Here is a 14118-nt window from a genome sequence, read left to right as displayed (position 1 = left end):
TTCAAATTTGAATCAATAACAACTTACCACCTATAATTTATTGTGAAAATATTGTAAATGTAGCACCCCTCTTTTTATTTTCGTTTTTAATCACGTCAAGGCCAAATTTTCCGCAAGTGGCATCCTCAGCGAACCCCAGCCAGGCCCAGCATAGAGGACAAGCGCTGGGCAAAACAAGAGTAGAACGGGCTGAAACTTGGGGTCCGAAACGCGGCCCAATTAAACCAATTTAATAAGGCTGTGTACCTCATCCCCGGCATTACACACGTGGCAGCCTGCAAGTCCTTCTCTACGCTAACTCTGGCAGTTCTGCAAAACCCAAAACCCATAAAAAGCAAAACAGAAGCAAAAAAACTAAAACAAAACCAAAAAAAAAAAGAAAAAAAAAAGTAACATAGTGATAGAGTCGAGGTTATGAAGTGTGTGGAGATGAAATTGTAAAAAAAGTTCAAGAATTTAAAGAAAAGAAAAAGAAAAAAAGAATGAAGGGTTTGGTGCTTCATTCACCATTCATTTCAAGAGGGAAGAAACTTCCTTTGTTAACAGCTGTGGTTGACGCTCTACCATGCTCTGCCACTATATCTAGAAAGACCATCTCGCCCCCGTGTAAGCTTTCCTCAAATTTTTCTTCATTTTTAGTTGAAAATTCTTTTATTTTTTAAAGTTTTTATTATACAGAATTAAGTTGCTCACTCCAAGGAAGTACTTACTTCATATGGTTTAGTTTAGAATTAATTTTGGATCATGTGGAATTTGAGATGGCTAAATGGGTCTGTAGAATTTGAAGTTCTTTTGTGTTTTTGTTAAATTAGTTGGATTTTGGTGGAGTTTGAGCTATCTGGGTTGGGAGAATTTTGAGTAAATTTGGGTATGAATCACCTCGGTTATGGTAAACTTAATTAGGTGGAGTAAATGAACTGGGGTTTGGTGTAGTCAGTTGGCATGGATTAGTCACGGTAGAAGTTGCTTGTTTAATTTAGATCAAATGGGTATTGGGTTCACTGCTAGATGATGCACTTACATTACAGCATTTGAATCGGAATCATCAATCCACAATTCTACATAGGGGCCTAGTTACATTAGTCGAACTAAATTCTATGAAGAAATTGCATTTTATTGGCAAGCACTTCAACTTATGTAGATCTAATTAGTGCATGGGATAATGCATATTTTGCTATATTTGAGTTGATTATTCCTTCTAGTGTTGTAACTTCTTCCAAATCAATGCCCTTACGTCTCTCTATCTATCACTCAACATATTTTTTGTTTGCCTTTATGGTTATATGGCATTTTTTTTTTCATTAACATATTCCCTGACTGATTGATAGTAAGATGTAGAGAGATATCAAGGTTGAACTTGGAGTGTGGCAAATTCCGAGCCCAAGCATCAAATGTTAGTATTGGACCTGGAAGCTATGAAGGCCGGGGAGGAGAAGATGACCAGAAAGTCTTTGCCAGTGTTCCACCCAGTGACAGTTCATCTGAAATGTGAGTTATATAAGATTGGTTAATATTAAAGATGCTAGAAGATTGTAATTTTCATTTACTGTTTTTCAAATTTTTTAGATGACATATTTCTTTCTTCTTCTTCTTTTTTATTTTCTTAATTTCTTTAATTTTTTTTTTGTTTTTTTTTTTCCAGATAAGTTTGAGATGATAGTGTTTTTGTCTTAGAAACATGCCAGTATATAACTTTTGATGTGAAACTTAAACCAGAAGGAAAATGTGAAACTAATTCTGCACTCTACAATTTCTAGTGCATAAGGATGTTATGAAAGTTTTGAGATGCATTTCTTTTGCGTAAGAATCAGTGAAACGATTTGCATGCTAGAATAGAAGTAAGATTTTTTAGTTACCTTGCTTTACTATTTTTTTTTTCCCGAAATGTTACAACTTCAATTCCAAAATGGGAAGCTAGTAACCTTCTGCAATTTGTAGTAGTTACTTTAATCTGTTTTTTTAAATAAAATGAAAAAAGTATTTGAATATTATTTGAACAAGTGGACAAACAGCTTTTCCAATGAGCTCCCCTCTAAGAGAAATATTTCTTATGGATGTAATTAAAGGAAATATAAACAGCATAATTTTTGGCCTCCACTTCCCCCCACACACCCCCCCCTACATTTGCAAAGCATCAAGTGAAGTTCTAAATGTTGGGGCGCCTCATCACATTTAATAATGTTAGAGATCTGATTGTAGGTTTGCTCTGATAAAAATTTAATTGTAAGCTCAAATTTAAAAAACAAAAATTTCTGTGTGATATTTAAAGAACCTTAATGGTTCAAACCTTGCTGATATATGTATATCATTTTCTATTTTGTTCAATGGTCTTATATTTCATCTATTTCAATGCATCTGAAATTTTGTTCAATGGTCTTATAGTTCATCTATTTCAACTGTCTATGGACCATAATAGTCAGCTTAACTCAGTCCATACTAATCTATATATCTTTCATGGTTTGGCAGTGAGAAGCCTCCTAATCGAATGCCTTATCCTCTCTCTATAGCTCTTGTACTGTTTGGATGTGCTTTAGTATTTTCACTGGTTAACTTTGTGAAGGGAGGACCTTCATCACTCTTAGCAGCAATTGCAAAGTCAGGCTTCACTGCTGCATTCACATTGATATTTGTGTCTGAAATTGGAGACAAGGTAAATAAAATAGCGAAGAATAAATGGCATGTCTTATTACTGTTTTAGATTCATGCTACTTGGGAGCTAGTTCAATTTATGTAAGGTCCGGTTAATGTTTGCCTTTAGGGTTAACCATCCATTTTGGGAAAGTTTTCATGGGAAATTGAAAAAGCTGTCAAAACAGTGAATTACTTTTTCATTTTTCCATAAAAAGTTTCCTAAAATGGATTACTAATATATGCCCTAAGGGCACACGTTAGTAAATCCCATTTATTGATGGCTATTAGTGCTCGTGTCTTCTTATTTTCTGGTAAATAGATTCTATTAGATAATACAATTCTAGAGTATACTTGGAAATCCCTTAATTCCACTTGTGAAGGATTTGGTTCATGATCAATTGAAACTATCATGTGTCTTTGCTACAAAAGAAGAAAAATGATATGCACTTGTAACTGCTTAAACTAAAATTTTCTTTTCTTATCCCTATCATTCTTATATGTTGGGGGACCTCTCATCTCCTTGTCTTGCCCTACCATTTTAATGTAAATTTTCTCCTCCTCTACTTTCTATTATTTCAACCCCGTTATAGATAGATGGCTTTTCTTTTTGGACTTAGGCATCAGGTTGCTATATGGAGATAAAAATACATATCTTAGGTTCTAAACAGTGTCAGTGGACCATGGGATTACTTCTTGAGGTTATAGATGTGTTGTGTAGAAACCTTGAATGAGGAGTATACCTTCACATTTGCAAGTATGAGACCACATTGGATTTAGTCTATGAGGAAAAAGCAAACAAGTGAAAAGTGATTTCCCAAACATAAAAATGATAGATACCTTAAGGATTTGTGGAAGTCTCAACTGTTTTAACATACATATCTATGTGCTTGTCTTGTTGCAAGCTAGGTATCTATTTTTACCATTTTACATTCATGTTTTCAAAACATGGAAACGTGTAGTTGATCTCCTTTTGGCACCATTGTTGTTTGAGATTTTTTGTGATGAAGACCCAAGATAAACATAATAATCTTTGTAAAAACTGTCCAAGATCAAGTGATGGATGCGAATGAGGGATAATGCATGGCCTACCTAATAGAACTTTTAAAAGAAAGTAATGGTTTTTTTTTTTCAGTAAAATGCAAGCTATTTGGCAAAATTTATTGTAGAATGGAGGGTGTATTATATTATTGGTAAAAAGGGAACATAATTTTTAAGCTCATCTACTGGCCCACAATTTTTGTAAATGGTTTTTTATAATATGTAAATTATTTTTTTTAAAAGAGGAGATAGTTCCATACTTATCCCCCCCCCCCCCCCCCCCCCCCCCCCCCCCCCAAAAAAAAGAAAAAAAGAGAGGAGATAGTTAGTTCCATACTTATCCAAAAAAAGAAGAAGAGAGGAGATAGGTTCCAATACACAGGAAGTGTATCAAAACTACTTCTGAAAAAAATTACAATTTGCAACTCAAATGGTCTAAAAAATCTAAAAAAAGGAGGAATGGATACTGCTTATAGCAGTCATCCGGTCATACAAAGGTCTCAAAAAAAAAAAAAGTTTAATAACATGCTGGCCCATTTCGGGTCTTGTTCTTTACACAATTACCTAGGATGAGGCTGTGTAAGGTTTCATTAAATGGATTGTTGATTCATAAACATGAATCCTGAAAATTTACAAAATAAGGGCGCCTTTATTTATTTGCTACTAATACTGAAGATGTTTTCTAAGTAGAAAGGTTTCTCCATGGAGTTGGCTTATTTAAGTAATCGGAATAATTTTTTTGTTTTGTTTGGCATACTAATGTATTTATATATCAGATTTTATTTTCTTGTCAATGACTTTATTTGACCGTATAATTTGACTGATTGGATCTAATTGTTACTGGATGGTATTATGCTTTGGAACCTATTAAGTTACTATTGAAGCTAGTTTCATGTAAAGGATCAAATTGTGCCTTCAACTTTTTTTTTTTTCCTTTTCTCTATTAAACAGACATTCTTCATTGCTGCACTCTTGGCCATGCAATACAAGAAAGGACTGGTATGATTTCTCCCTCTCTGTGTGTCTGTCTCTCTCTTAGTGTCTTTATCTACAAACCCTTTATTGTATTGCATTCAAGCCAGTCTATAGAGTTGACATTCTTTCCCTGTTTAGTTATTAATTTTATTTTTTAATGAATGAGAGACTTCTATTACAAGACAATAAACAATACAAGCAGCTTAAGCACACAAACAAGAATTTACAAATCAACCTGCCTATTGGAAACAGTAAACCAATTGAAACTCAAGGATCAAAAATGGAGATTGGAAGTCTCCAAAAACAGCATAGCATCCTATCTAAAATGGAGTTATTTTTTTTCTCTCTACAAAATGATTATTGATAATGAACATCATTCATCACACTTGGAATGAATCTTTTCTGTTTGATTATTCTGCAAATCCTTCATTGTTTATCTTTTATCTATTTAAAATTTGATTTTGATGTATCTTGAATTGAAAAAAAGCTTGGATAGAAAGAGCTGCTGAACAAGGTGACAAGTGTGAAACTTGTATGAAGAATTCTGAAAATTTCTGTTGCCAACCATTTGCTAGGGATATAGGAGATAAAAGGTTTTTTTTTTTTTTAATAAATTTTTTTGTTTGGTCTTCAATGGGTTATGCCTCATACTGTTCTTGAGTTGTTTGAGGCTTGGCAAGGAAAGTTTGTTTGCGCGACATCGTCACAAGGATGTTTGGAAATTAGTACCTCATTGCTTGATTTGGTGCATCTGGCGTGAAAGAAATGCTAGAAGCTTTGAGGGTTGTGAACGTTCTTTGCTTGAGCTTAAGTCCTTGTTCTTACACACTCTCTTTGAATGGAGTGTGGTCTTTTCCCAGTTTTCTTGTTCTTCTTTTTCTACTTTTCTTGACCGTTGTTCTTTTGTTTTTTGATTTGTGCCCCCATAGTACATCCCCAATGTACTCGGTTTGGCAATTTTTCTATTATTAATAATATTCTTACGTTATTTATCAAAAAAAATTAAGTTTTCTTATCAATAAAACTTCTATTACTTATCAAAAAAAAAAAAGTAGTGGGCTCATTTGGGATGCAATCCAGCTACCCATCTGTGGGAGTGAAGACTAGAAAGTAGGGTGCCTTGATTTCATTGTGTTGCCATGGCAGAGCTCTCTCACCAAATTATTTGAGAGAGGGAGAGAGAGAGAGAGAGAGAGAGCTATGAATGAAACATGCATGTGTGTGTACCCTTTGAAGCAAAAGAATTTGAAAATTTTCTTCTGCCCATATGGAAAATACAGTGCATCAATCAGGTCCCTTCTGGTTTTAAATTGGCTTGTAATCATGTGGGATTGGCATGCCTTCTAATCAGTGAAGTAGATCAATTTAGTAAATGTCAGATTTGCATAAGTGATTCATCTGACAAAATAAATATAATTAAAATGTCCTCCATGTATTTAGAAACTACAGTGCATTCCCCTTCCCATATAGAAGGCTTGTCAATGTAACATGGTTGTAATCATGTGTGATTGTCATACTTCTTGATCAGGTGGAACTGAGTATTACTTCCCTAACCAACCCCGTGTGTGCATGCATGCTATGAGAGAATAACAGAGAGAACTAGGTTTGGAGCCACTTCGCCTAACCCAATTGCCAACTAGAAAGTCTTGTTATATTAAAGAAATATGTGGTTCATACCCAAGCAAAATGCTCTATTTGAGCTTCTATATAGCTTAAGATGATGCAGAGAATGCAACTATAATTAATGCTGATGGATTTTATTTGGTTTGTACCCATTTTTTGTTTCATTAATTATAACCCTGGAACCTCTACTTACAAGCTCCATAAGAACATTGTGGGACATGTTGAATTTTTTATGAACAATATTACATTGGAATTTTTTCATAAAGCTATAACTCTAGGTGGTGAAGCTTAGGGTTTGTTAATTTTTGAGTTTTAGTTCGGTGATGTTGGTTGAGGATTCAGTGGTGGTTTTCAGGGTTTTGGGCAGTGACGGGGATTTGTGCCCATGGGATCATGATAGTTAAGTGGTGCTGATGGGCTGATGGCTTGATGGGTTTTGTCTGGGTGTGTTTTCGACTCTGTCATCAACTGTTGATGACAACAGTTTTTATTTATTTATTAAATTTTGGATGTTTTGGGTTGTTGTTGAGATGTGAATCTGGTTAGCTTTGAGATTTGAATGGTGGTGCCTGTTGGCTGAGTTGCAGTGGTTTGGTGATGGTGGCTTGACAGATTGTGAGTTATTGTAGTTAGTGGGCTTGTATGATTTGGTGGTTAGGTGGTTACTTAGGGAGTAGATACTGTGAACTAGATCAGGCTTTGCTCTTATACCAAGTTGATGCAGCACAAGTTCAAAAGAAATTGAGGGATGCAAATAGAACTAAAAAATTATTGGCCTTTTTAGCAGCTAGGTTTTGATAAGGAAAATAATTAAACCATAAACATAGTCCCACATGATCCTCAATTATAATAAAATTACATTAATAGAAAGCAATGTTAGGCTCATAGACTAGTTTTTCAGGATCTTCTTTATCAATCTCCTGCCTTTATGCATAAACAATGGGGGTTTTATTGGGGGCACTTGGCAGCAACATGACTAAAGCCTTGAAATTTAAAGTATTTGACTCAAGATTTCAAAGTGAGGGATTCACTAACCATCTGATTTTTCTTTTCATCTTTACTAGTTGACACATTACTCGTCTTGGGCTTGAATTATGTTGGAGCTATTGGCGGTGTACCACTCGAAGATTGAGGGTTACTCGAATATCGGGTGTCAGGTTGCTTAACAAGCTGTGACTTGCTTACCATTTCGTAGTTCTGGACAAGGGTTTAGACCTTAGACATGGTCTAGTGTGATGACCTCACTTAGAATTAACTCTTTCATGTGGTTGTCATTCAAGCCTCTTCTAAACCTACACAATGTCATTATCTCATTTTCGACCAGTTGCATTGCATCTTTGTTTTCCTCTAATTGGGTGATGTAGTTAGCCATGGGTCTATTACACTACCTTAGGCTATCCTACTAGTCTAGGAGGGTGCTTCCATAGGATGAAGGAAGATACTTTTTAAATTTCTCTACTAGTCAGGGAAGGTGCTTCCATAGGATGAAGGAAGATGCTTCTTAAATTCCTCTACTAGTCTAGGAAGGTGCTTCCATAGGACGAAGGAAGATACTTCTTAAATTTCTCCATTTTTATCCAGACTGTAAAGGCAGGTTGGTTCCTCCTAGTGAGGATTTGTTTGATGCTTTTCCAAAAATTTTAGACTACCTATTGGCTTCATTTTTACAAATATAACTTTTTTGTCCTTAGATAAGTTGTACCACTCAAAGATGTGGTCCATCTAACACAACCAATCTGTAGGTCTAGGAAACCATAAAAAATGGGTGCCTCAACTTTTGTACATCCTATCACTCTACTCGAAATTACTAGGCTCCCTAAAGTCATTATAGTTTTGAAGATCTAGCTTATGAAGGTTACCTTGAATGGGATACTGTGCCTTCTCACCCCTTGTTATTGCTTCTCATGTATGGGTCTTCACCCTCATTCCTGTTTTCAAGGGAAGCCTTTACGGACTTTTTTTTTTTTTTTTTTGGATAAGTAAGCCTTTACGGACTTCTATAGGGTGGATAGGTCTTGGAGGGTTTTAATCATGGTTTCTAAGGTTTTATTCCATGGTGGGCTGGGACTCAAAACTAGACTGTGATTCAGAAGTAGACTGAGATGTAGTCTTGGAGCTTTTAATGGGTCAACCAAATATTAATAAGTTTCATAAGAATGGTAAATCAAATGAAACAAGTCAAATTTCAAACTTGTCCTCTGCTGAGGAATATTTCTAAGTGGTGCTCTCATCATCTTATACTTCCTATTTAGTCTAGCTCATGGGCAAATGTAGTAGTTTAAATTTTCTTAGAAAATAATATTCCTGTTATTAATTTATGCCAATATCTTAATTCCTTGATTATTGCTTGGAATGGCTGCATTTGTGTAATGCATAAATGTTGTGATATTCATGCGCCCTAATACTAAACATTCAATGTATTACCCTTGAAACAAGTTCTGAGATCAAATAAATGTTTATTATACTGCACATGCCATTTAATAATGTCCAAAAACTGATTTTGCTATAAATTTGAGAGTTAGTTTTTCTCACATGTATTTAATCATTGATCAGGTTTTGTTGGGGTCAATGGGTGCTCTTGGACTTATGTCTATCCTATCAGTTGTAATTGGACGGATATTTCATTCTGTGCCTGCTCAATTTCAGACCAGTAAGTTTTATTTATCGGCATCTGTCATCTTGATCAAGTTTGCTTACATGCATAATATTTCTAAACAGCTAACAATATGAGCATATAGGCCATCAAATTGTGTTCCTAACACATATTGTTTTCTTAAACATACAATAAAAAACATGTGAATGTGTTGATTTTTCATCAAATCACATTATTGATTTTTATAGTCTCTGAACTCAACTCAAGTCAGCTTGACAGACAACAAAGCTTTATATAATTTTTTTGGGGTAAGCTATATAAGACCCCAAGTTTATGCATTTTGCTTCATCTTGAACTATATCTTTATTAGACCATTGTTTCTTCATGTCCTCAACAGAATATGGTATCTCTTGTCCATGTGAAATTTTCTTGAATTTTCTCTCCAGGATGGTGCAATTGTTGTCCCTGTTGTACATTCGTTCCTATCATTCCCTCCAGTCACACATTGCCAATTAAGGAATAATTGTATCCCTTTCAAATTAATACCTAGAAAGATCTTGTTTAAAATGACAGTGTATAATATTCATAAAAAAATTCAAATTGCAGTTGAATATTTACAAAACTAGCTGGCATTTTTTGATACAGAATCTCATTTTAAGAAAGAATTGATTTGGAAAGTCCTAGACTTGCATGAATAAGAGGCCCCTTTAAGCTACACGTGTCAATTTAGAAATGTCTCATACAGCCATATCTGTCAGTGCATTGGCCCCAAACACCCCTATACTACTGTTCTTATCTATTATAGATTTAAGTATCTAGGTGGATTTATCTTTTTCTTTATTTATGAATAGAATAATAGATTCTAGATCAATGATACAAGTTTGTTTGATAATGCATATATATCTGAATTGATTAAACCAGAAAATAAATGTCCAGTCACTAACCAAAATGGACCTAGATGTCTCTTCTTTATGAATGTTTGCTGTTTTGGTCCTTCTGGACATGCTACTATGTCATTGGGAGAGTTATTGGACTAACCAGTTTCTAGGTGACTACAAATGATTTGTTTCCGGTTTCAATACTGGACAACTTCCTCTGTAGTTAAGTCTTCATAGTGGAAGAGCTTCACTTGCATATCCACCAAGAGGAAGTTTAAATGTTTTTGGTTTATATTTGAAATTGTTTTTTACAGTATTTTTATACATCAAATTGCTCATCCTTGAATTCCCTTCTTTCAAATATAATATTTTTGTCCTGATGGACTGCCTCTCAGTCATTTTTCACATGAAAATTTTGTTCTGTTGTCATCCAAACAGCATTGCCAATTGGAGAATATGCAGCTGTAACTCTTTTATTGTTCTTCGGTCTTAAATCCATAAAAGACGCATGGGACCTTCCAACAAATGCAGTTAAAAGTGGTGACAAGAGTAGCCATGAACTTGATGAGTATGTTGAAGCTGAGGAGCTTGTCAAAGAAAAGGTAATCCTATAATTTCAAAACCTGCCTATGATGGAGCTTTAGTTCTGGTTTCATTTCTTTCCCAATCATTTTGGCAGACCATGTGTTGTCTGATTATTCAAATTGATGTTATTGATATTTTTTGTCTCAGGTGTCAAAACGGCTCTCGAATCCATTTGAAATTGTCTGGAAGTCCTTCAGCCTTGTTTTCTTTGCTGTAAGCATTTTTGTCCTTATCTGCAATCACTTTTTATATAGTGTAGGAGATGTTTTCTTGGATTTTAATTATTTTTTAGTAATTGGAAAACATAGGAAACTTAATTGATTAGTCAGACTGTTCATATTGTGCGGTTCCCAACCTTTAGCATCACATCATTGCAAAAGTTGCTGTCGTTTCACCTGGAACCTAGCATTGCCTCATCGCATTTTATGTTCACTTTTTTGGTAAAATGGCAGCAGCCCTTGGTAACTTGATGTACACAGAGATTGTAGAAAAATAATAAACTTTATATCTGGGTGTATCAAGTGTTACCAGTTTTACTTCAAGCACACATTACAAATTGTGTCTTCTGATTGCTTCTAGGAATGGGGAGATCGCTCAATGCTAGCAACAATTGCTCTTGGTGCTGCACAGGTATGATTTTTGAAATTTCCAAAAAAAAGTATCACCTTGATATTTTACAAAATATAAATCATAGCTTGCTTCCTTTCCTCTTCTACAGTCCCCATGGGGTGTGGCAAGTGGAGCCATTGCTGGACACCTAGTTGCTACATCTATTGCTATTCTAGGAGGAGCTTTTCTTGCCAACTACATTTCTGAAAAACTGGTAAGTGCTATTACAGTATTACTTGCTATTAAGAACTAGAAATTGCATTTTGATTTCTTTGCAACTCACTCAATCCTCAATCAGGTTGGCTATTTGGGGGGAGCGCTGTTCCTAGTTTTTGCCATGGCCACACTTTTTGGAGTTTTCTGATGAAGTCTTCTACATCCATCAGAGAGAGAGAGAGAGAGAGAGCATTGTTTGCACAACCACAATAAAACACTGCCACACACAAAGACCAGACAATGAATCAATAGCCATAGAGGTAGAATAAGGAATCCACATTAACTGTTGGGGCTGTGTATGAGAGGCATATATATACTTCACAAGGCTTAATATTGATCTCTTGTAGTTGTGCCTGTTGTTGTAATAGAGGTATTTGTAAGATAGTTAGATCTTTAGAATGATATCAGAAAGAGGTTTTTGTACCTGAATATTTTTTAAAAATCTAATGAGTGGGTAGCCATTGTTTCTTACATTCTCTGTGTGGTATGATTAATCATAAATCTCTGAACATCTGGATGTTAATAGTGTTTTCGTGTCTCTTGTTTAGAATGTGTGGAAACATGTTTAGGCCATGGCATCACTGCTTTGGAACTTGAGAAGAAGATTGTTTTTCTTGATCAGTATTCAAGTGGTGTAGAAACACTTTCTTTAGTCTCCCACTTCTGTATTCAAAGTTAAAAGAAAGACAGTAAGAAAATTGGGAGGTTCAATTCTAGAATCACATATTTTTTTTTTACCATAGTATTAAAATATTTTCCAATTACCCTAATGTAGTAAAAAAAAAATCGCAGTATTAAAATATTTTCCTATTACCCTAGTGTAGTCAAGAAAAATAATTATCCTATATATGCTTAACATAACATCTCCTAACCAATGTGTCAAATTTTATTTGATTTTTTTTTTTCTTTTGGAAATGAAAGCTAAGATGGAAGGGAAGGGATACATGTTGGTACCTTTATGTTATTTAAGAATAAAAACTTAATAGAGTCACTTTAAAAAATTAAGACATATATAGAACCTTTAAAAAAAAAAAAAAAAAAGAGTCAGGTTTATTATGAGACTTTTAATACTTTTATACTTTTTGAAAAATGATTCATATTCTAGAAAACTTTAAAGTCAAAACAAACACTAGACACGAGAAAAAACAAATTATAACCTATATTAACATTATTTTTTCTATTTAACCATTTTTAAAAATAATTTTGTCATGCCCCAAACCTTGTTATAAAGATAAGCACGTGACAACGGCCGCATGCTTATAAAGTAAACATTCTACAAGTGTGCAAGGCTTTCTTAGCAATTAAAAATTATCTTAAAAAATTACATCAAATAAATCCAAAATACCTCAACAATTTCTTTATAAATAGATCTCCAATAATTCGAAAGGAACAAAATCCAAACCTAATGTACATAATGCCAATGCTAATTGGCCAATAGATATAAGATTATTACAAGACCATCTAATCCCAATATCACTAAGCTTCTTTCCCTGGTCACAACAGAACAGCAAAACTCCTAAAACTTGTTGTTCCTCACGATCTAAAATTGGAGGGAAAAAAGGGGTGAGTTGACAACTCAATAAGTAACTAAAGCCCTAATAAGTTCTATCAAGCAAATAGATCTACTGCTCACAACACAACAACAAAACTCTCAAAACTTGTTATTCTTCACAATCTGAAACTAGAAGAGAAAAGGGAGTGAGTTGACAACTCAATAAGTAACTAAAGTCCTAATAAGTTCTATCAAGCAAATAGATCTGTAAAATAATAAGTTGTACATAGATCGAATATTTTAATCTTATAAATATATCATAGATGGATTAGAAAATGATTAGTTTTCCATATATCAAAAGTCGTAATTTACAATAGGTTCCAAAAACACATAAGCAGTTTCAAGGACTCAAAATAGTTCAAATACTCAAATATAATTCATATTCTTAAAAATATTTTATGACTATGATCACACTATATCCTTGTGACTGGGTATCAAGTTCAAATGAAATTAGTTCCACGCTAATGTATATCTCCCGTTAGCTGAGTCCAAAAACAAGATAGACTTGTGATGTCCTAGATAGAACTAGTTTCGGTACCAATGAATAGCCCCTATTGGCTGGGTATCAGAGTCAAAACATAGTCATATTGTCCAAAATCATATAATCAAATCAAAGTTCAAACAAAAATATACCTAATTCAAATACACACACAGAGACACACACACACATATATAATCATATATTTAGTAATCAAATATATTTGTGATAATTCTTTATTCTTTACCTTAAATCAATGTAGCTAAAACAATTAAAATAAAATTGTAATAATTGTAAACAATTTTCAGTGGTTAAAATACAGTAGTATAAGCAAAATAAAACCAATTAGGATTAGATTACTTACCTCAACTAGCTCACCACAAAAGAACTTCTCCCTAACACTTCCTCTAAAATCCTTAGTTATCACCTAAAACAATTTTACAGGCACCATTTACTCAATAATCAAATAATTTAAGAAAAACTTATAACAGTACCTGGCTAGAAGAGAAACTGCTAAAAATATCCAATAATTTCTCATTATTTACTCTTCTCATAAGGACAAAAATAGCATCCTAGGGAACTTATCCTATATTTTAGAACCATCATTAATTTATATAATATAAATTTTGTATCCTTAACCAAGCACATTATGTGTAACCCTATGCCAAAATACTTATTGAAATTGAAGTCTATTGTTTGGAAAAATATCCTGCAACAGATGTACAATTAAATAAACAGTTGACATCAATTCATTTCAATACAATTAAAGTAATGCAGGGATCACCATAACCCATAGTTATCACAACTGTACTGAGCATCAACTTGAGCAATGGTCATGTTAGAAGTGTATAAGACATATTAGCCTAATGTAATAAGCCCAAGCCCACTCCTACTTGCACTAGTAGTCTAGGGTTTAGTCACCTATATATACTCATGTTTG

The 14118-nt window shown here is 34.0% G+C and overlaps 1 protein-coding gene across 1 annotated transcript; it reads left to right on the top strand.

Annotated features, from left to right (window-relative positions):
- Positions 1-292: 292 nt before the first annotated feature.
- Positions 293-11619, top strand: LOC112039437 (protein PAM71-homolog, chloroplastic). Its single transcript, XM_024072313.2, has 10 exons — positions 293-606; positions 1329-1488; positions 2467-2650; positions 4621-4668; positions 8821-8917; positions 10177-10340; positions 10471-10536; positions 10903-10953; positions 11042-11146; positions 11231-11619. Exons 1-10 carry the CDS (start codon positions 483-485, stop codon positions 11294-11296), a joined length of 1065 nt encoding a protein of 354 aa, XP_023928081.2. The 5' UTR covers positions 293-482; the 3' UTR covers positions 11297-11619.
- The last annotated feature ends 2499 nt before the right edge of the window (positions 11620-14118 follow it).

The sequence above is a fragment of the Quercus suber genome, unplaced genomic scaffold, assembly GCF_002906115.3.
Source record: "Quercus suber isolate HL8 unplaced genomic scaffold, Cork oak 2.0 scaffold_49, whole genome shotgun sequence".
Taxonomy (NCBI): domain Eukaryota; kingdom Viridiplantae; phylum Streptophyta; class Magnoliopsida; order Fagales; family Fagaceae; genus Quercus; species Quercus suber.
Note: the sequence above shows the minus strand (reverse complement) of the source record. Positions and strands in the feature narration are given on the sequence as shown.

Coding starts and splice junctions, on each gene's coding strand:
- LOC112039437 (XM_024072313.2), top strand. CDS start 483: ATGAAGGGTTTGGTGCTTCATTCACCATTCATTTCAAGAGGGAAGAAA. Junction 1,489..2,466: donor AGTGACAGTTCATCTGAAAT/GTGAGTTATATA, acceptor ATGGTTTGGCAG/TGAGAAGCCTCCTAATCGAA. Junction 11,147..11,230: donor ACTACATTTCTGAAAAACTG/GTAAGTGCTATT, acceptor ATCCTCAATCAG/GTTGGCTATTTGGGGGGAGC.